This window comes from Equus caballus, chromosome 1 (genome assembly GCF_041296265.1).
Source record: "Equus caballus isolate H_3958 breed thoroughbred chromosome 1, TB-T2T, whole genome shotgun sequence".
Taxonomy (NCBI): Eukaryota; Metazoa; Chordata; class Mammalia; order Perissodactyla; family Equidae; genus Equus; species Equus caballus.
In genome coordinates, this window is record NC_091684.1 from 176,658,148 (window position 1) to 176,663,936 (window position 5,789).

The 5,789-nt window shown below is 49.9% G+C and overlaps 1 protein-coding gene across 1 annotated transcript; it reads left to right on the top strand.

Annotated features, from left to right (window-relative positions):
* Nucleotides 1–1,753: 1,753 nt before the first annotated feature.
* Nucleotides 1,754–5,438, top strand: LOC100049805 (granzyme B). The gene is made up of 5 exons (XM_001488193.7): nucleotides 1,754–2,025; nucleotides 3,082–3,229; nucleotides 3,735–3,870; nucleotides 4,075–4,332; nucleotides 4,979–5,438. The coding sequence occupies exons 1-5, from the start codon at nucleotides 1,971–1,973 to the stop codon at nucleotides 5,132–5,134; spliced, it is 753 nt and encodes a 250-aa protein (XP_001488243.3). The 5' UTR covers nucleotides 1,754–1,970; the 3' UTR covers nucleotides 5,135–5,438.
* The last annotated feature ends 351 nt before the right edge of the window (nucleotides 5,439–5,789 follow it).

The window sequence follows — 5,789 nt, forward strand, 5'->3', positions numbered from 1 at the left end:
TTGTGGACCTACAGCTTACCAGGTATGGTTGGTTGTTGTGAGGGATGAAAAAGTTTCAAAACTAGGGAGAGGTGGTAGTTACACAATATTTTGAATGCACTAAATGCCTCTGAGTTGTACTTTAAAATAGTTAACTGTATGTTGTGTGAATTTCACCTGAATTTTTAATAAAGGCTCATAGAGTTATGTTTAGCATAACTCCCCTTGAATTTTAAAACATGCAGATATACACGAAAGAAAAATGTTAGATCATACTTCAAGACATTAAAGATGATTATCAATGAGTGATGGGAAATCAGGTAATTTTAATTGTTTCCTCTTCACTTAAATTATTTTTAAAATTTTCCAAAAATGTTAGGAAATTGTTGCATGTTGAATTCTTTAGTATGTGGGAAAGAAATATGATAGTGATATTGACTACCAGATTTTTAGGAGCATGAGGAAGATGCTTAAATTTTAGAGTTAAATAAGGATAAAAGAAAACTGTGCTGTGTATATAATATGATCCCAAGTATTTAAAATGCACTGCTCATGGTAACAGGATCTCTGTGGGAGAGAGGAAAATGAGTGGCATTGTCCCTTTCTGCTTTCAAAATTTTCTTAATGAACATTTATCACCACTATAATCAGAAAAATGATTTTATTTTTAAAATGTCTACTACTGGGTAAGCTAGGTGCAAAAAGGTAGAGGTTTGATAAATGCACTTGGTTTGATAAGGAGAATATTTACGCTAGAATCATGGATTTTCACACAGACTATTCCTTGTAGAAAAATTGTAAAGTAGAGAAAATGTACAGAGGGAAACTTAAATCACCAGGCCCTAACCTCTAAGATATGCTTAGTTGTTTTCTGAACAAAATTGGGCTTGGTCTGCTTAGAAACAACAGTCCTTCACTTCCATCGTAGCGAGATCGTCAGCAGAGTTTGTTGAGCTAATATTAGTCTATTATGTGCCGGGCCAGCTCCATCAGAAGTGTGGCTCTCTCGATGGAGAACAGAGAATCCTGAAAGGATAATGATTGGTCTTTGGTTGCCTGGTAAGCTTTCTCACTTCACATGGTATCAGCAATTTAGTCATCTGAACTTCCTCTGGGGACTCAGCCCTTTCCCGGTCTTAGTCCACATGGTTTGGGTGGGACTGACTCCAGCCTACCCAAAGGAAACTGACCTAGGATTGAGTCAATTAGTGGGTTCAATTCCTAGGGTCATAATGATTTGTTAATTTAGGCCAATAAAGGTCAAGTGCAGGACTTTTGTTAAAAACACGGACAAGAGAGACGGACTCTATCACTCTGAGCATTTGTAACTTAAAAAGAGTTGTTAAAATCCCCTAGGAAGGAAGCTGTGCTGATGAGCAGGTTGCTACATGGATTTGGTAGATGGTGGCCATGCTTTCTTCTCATCTTGTGCATCCCTCTGCTATGGCCCTTCCCGTATTGTGCTCTGCTCACTGATGCTTCTCTCTCCTCCACAAGACAGAAAGCTCTCTAAGGGAAGGAGACACATCTCCACTATGTTTGGTCATGGCACAGAGAAGGGGCCAAATACACATCTGCTGAAGAAATCCTGATGGACTTAGCAACATGGAAATGAGGCATTGGTGGTTCCATCACTGGGGACTCAGGTTTCTGGGGCTCCAATACCTCTACTGGCTGATACCACAGCACACACTCTCCACTTTGTACCCTTGGGCTCCTGCTCTAGGCTGGAACAAGTGGTCCACCCTGAGTCATCCACTGTGGGTTCCGATGTGGTCACTGCATGATTCCCACACAACCACCCAGAGGACATCTTCAGGCAGGAGTGGGGGAGGGAAGCTTTCATAGAAAGCCATCTCTGATGAAGCACCACACAACCACAGGGGGACTTGAGGTCACTGATCCCATCTGTACCTCCTTCCTCTCCTCGGGGATAAAAGAAGCAAGGAGGAAGCACCAGTCTCTCTGACCTGGGCAACTTTCCTGGAAAGATGCAGCCTCTCCTGCTCCTGCTGGTGTTTTTACTGTCCCCTGGGACAGAGGCAGGTGAGTGACCATCCCCGCCCTCAGATGCCCAACCCCTCCCCCCAAACACAGTGGGCACAGATCTCCTGCCCCTTCTGCACATCCCTGATCCATCCATCCACCAGCAACATTCTGAATCCCAGCTCCCGTCCCACCTCAGAATCCCAAGTATGACGCTGGGTAAGCTACCAGCAGGAATGGCAGGGCAGAAGGCTGTTCTCAAGAAGAGCCAGTGGGTGCTATTCCCTCCCTAGGCCCTATATTTGCCATCTGGAAAGTGGAAGTTGACTGGAAGTGCATGGCAGAGAGAAGAAAACTGGAAAAGAGAAAATAATCAATTCCCCTGCAGAGGGCAGAGTGGGCCTGGCTTCCAGGTCAGGGATGAACAGATGCTCCCCTCAGCGTCAGCTTAGGAGAGAAGTCTGGAGCTCGGCAGACCCAGGAGTTGGTGGGACCACTGTCCCCAGAGGACTGCTATGCCTTGCTCAGTCCCAAGGCCCCTCAGTCCCTTCTCCAACTATGCTTTTCTTCCCAGGCCTTTAGCAGCTCCCTTCTTTCCAGGATGCAGCCACTGTTTGTGGACCTGTACTCCTCTGCTTTCCAGAATCCCACAAGCACTGGCTCTACAAACTCTCCTTCAGGCCCATCGGGGGCCATTCCTTCATGCAGCCAACAAATAGCTTTTGGGCCCCCACTATGTGTCAGGCCATGGGAAACAGGCTATGACAACGTCTAGGTCCCTAAACTTAAGTCCTGGCCACTGGAAAGCAGCACTATCCTAGACATCACAGGACAACAGGGCCTTAGAAAGGCTCTTGAAATAAAGCAAAGTCAGGAGAGGAATTTTCAGGAGCCTCTAGGATTTTGCTGTCCCTAAGACGCATATGCTCACCTCCAATTATCTGTGGAGGACAGATTCACAGGCCAAGCCTGCTCCTCTTCCTTTTTCTAGAGGGAAAGCCCCTCTCAACTCCAGGCCATCTTGGGCTCCCAGATGCCCAGCAGTCCTGCTGTCAAGGTGACGCATGCATGGTGGACTCGCTGGGAACGCACAAGTAGCTAAGACTTTTCCTTCAGGGGAGATCATCGGGGGACATGAGGCCAGGCCCCACTCTCGACCCTACATGGCATTTGTTCAATTTCTGGTTGAAGAGAAAAATCACAGGTGTGGCGGTGTCCTCGTGCAACAGGACTTTGTTCTGACGGCTGCTCACTGCTGGGGAAGGTGAGGGGACAAAGATATATAACACAGCCTGAGGCCCCAACAGGGACCCAGTCCTCTACCCAGGGGCTGCTGCCCAGGGGAGCTTCCCCGGCTCATGGTAACTCAAGGCCATGACAGCTTATGAGAGGAACCATCTGAGAGCACGACTGGGTGATGGAAAGTGAGAATAGGACAGGCAAGCTTTGGGGTCAGAGGGTCAGAGGTGAGAGCTAGTGGCCCAGTTGAGAAGAGAGACCACATTGGTCAAATGAAGCAGCTGTGGAGGATGAAACCATTCACTAGGGTCAAAAGGCAAACTCAGAGTCCTTTCACAATATTACCTGAGGGCTGAGAAAGCTCCCAGAATCCCCTCTCGGAGTCACCCACTGCCCAATACTCCTGTTGTTTTGATTTCTCCTTCCTGAAGCCCTGCCCTGCCCCAGCTGACACCTGCCCTTCATGGTTCCTGGGCTGGATCTCCTGTGACTCCATGCCCCCCACACCCCTCACCCTGCTTTCTGTGTAGCTCAATCAACGTGACCCTGGGGGCCCACAACATCCAGAAGCAGGAGAGGACCCAGCAGGTCATCTCTGTGAAGGAAGCCATCCCCCACCCAGACTATAAACGTAAGAAGTTCTCCAATGACATCATGTTGCTAAAGGTAAGGGAACCTCCCTGCTGCTCTTGCTGTCCTGGGTCCAGATTGTTTCCCCTCCCACTGGGACCTGTCCCTTCCCTCCTTCCCATCCTGGCCACCTGACTAGTCCCAATGGTTCAGGGCAGAGGGAAGTCAGTGCAGCCCCATCACGGTGTCCAGGCCCAGGAGGCCAGTGGTTGAGCTGGACTTTCTTGCCTCTGTCATCAGCTGGAGAGAAAGGCTACTCAGACTGCAGCTGTGAGGCCCCTCAGCCTGCCCTGGGGCACAGCCCAGGTAAGGCCTGGAGAGGTGTGCAGTGTGGCTGGCTGGGGGAGAGTCACCCGAAATGGCAGAGCATCAGTCACTCTGCAGGAGGTGGAGCTGACCGTGCAGCAGGACCGCGTGTGCAAATCCTACTTACGCAATTACAACAGTACCACTCAGCTTTGTGTGGGGGACCCGAAGGAAAAGAAGTCTTCTTTTAAGGTAAGACTGGGCATCTACCCAGCTTGGCTCTGGGGAGAGGGGTGTTTTGGGACTTTCAAACCCAAGCAGTGGGAACTCCTTCACCCCTTAGACTCTGATCTTTCTCCTGGGAAGACAAGGGGGAAAAGCCAGAGTGGGGAGTCACAGGCCTTCTGGGAGCCTACCAGGGGCCTGAGATGCATCCAAACATGGTGCTCCATTCAGAAGATGAATTGGCAACACTCTGCCCCACGCCGGGCACAGGTGTTAGGAAAGTGCTCCCTGGGTGTGCAGCAGTCAAACAAGGTGGCTCCTCAGAGCTGGCTCCCATTTTGATTAAATGGCTCACCCTCCATGCTGAGTGTCAGCCCCACCTGCCTGCTTCCATGTCCTTAAATGGTAGACCAAATAACAGTCCCACAGCGCCCTCATGGGGAGAGGATCCAGGACCTGGGGGAGGAGAGGGAGGCCCCCTTGAGTGAAATGAAGCTGGGACAATGTCCAGGGTCAGAACTGGGCAGCTGAGGGGCCCACAGGGGCCTGCCCCGCTCTCTGATCTCCCACATGGAGGCCAGGCCACGCAGCCTTCACTGAGAAGGCACTTGGGATGCTGGTGGGTAGGAGCAGGGCAAGCACGGACTCAATCCTCCCCACTCTCTGTCCACAGGGGGACTCCGGGGGCCCTCTTGTGTGTAACAACTTGATCCAGGGCCTTGTCTCCTATGGAAGATGCAACGGGACTCCTCCACGGGCCTTCACCAAAGTCTCAAGCTTTATGCCCTGGATAAAGAAAACCTTGAAGGCCACATGGCAGAGTGGCTAAGTTCGTGCACTCCACTGAGGTGGCCCAGGGTTTTGCCCGTTTACATCCTAGGCGCGGACATGGCACTGCTCAACAGGACATGCTGAGGCAGCATCCCACACGCCACAACTAGAAGGATCCACAACTAAGAATATACAACTATGTACCAGGAGGCTTTGGAGAGAAAAAACAGGAAAAAACTAAAATCTTTAAAAAAAAAAAAAGAAAAGAAAACCATTAAAAGCCTCTAACTGTAGGAACCAGCCCACCTTCTCTGGAGCTGATCCAGAATGACACCATAACTAAATAAATGTCTCTAAGCTGAGCGGGAAGGGCTGGTTTCTCGTTTATTTATTGACCCTCATTCACAGGCACTAACTGCTTAGAAGGCCAATGGCACAAACCTGCTGTTTTCTGGTTCCTCCTCTTCCACCTCCCACCATCATCTCCCCCAAACCTCATGCAAGGCTGTTACCCAGCTCCTTGTGACCCACACCTATCTCTGGATCTACCCTTCTGCCAGGGCTGTAGCTGAGCACCATCAGGACAAAACATGAACCTCTCTGGTCCTGGGGCTCAGGGTGAACTTCTTACCTCCTTCCCTGTGTTATATGGCAGACAGAAAGGGGGATGACACGATGGGTTCTGGACACCAAGGAGGCAAGCATGGGGCTGC

Excerpts from the sequence above, each read along its gene's own strand:
- LOC100049805 (XM_001488193.7), top strand. The coding sequence starts at position 1,971 with ATGCAGCCTCTCCTGCTCCTGCTGGTGTTTTTACTGTCCCCTGGGACA. Across the intron at positions 3,871-4,074 it reads ATGACATCATGTTGCTAAAG|CTGGAGAGAAAGGCTACTCA; the intron begins GTAAGGGAACCT and ends CTCTGTCATCAG. Across the intron at positions 4,333-4,978 it reads AAAAGAAGTCTTCTTTTAAG|GGGGACTCCGGGGGCCCTCT; the intron begins GTAAGACTGGGC and ends CTCTGTCCACAG.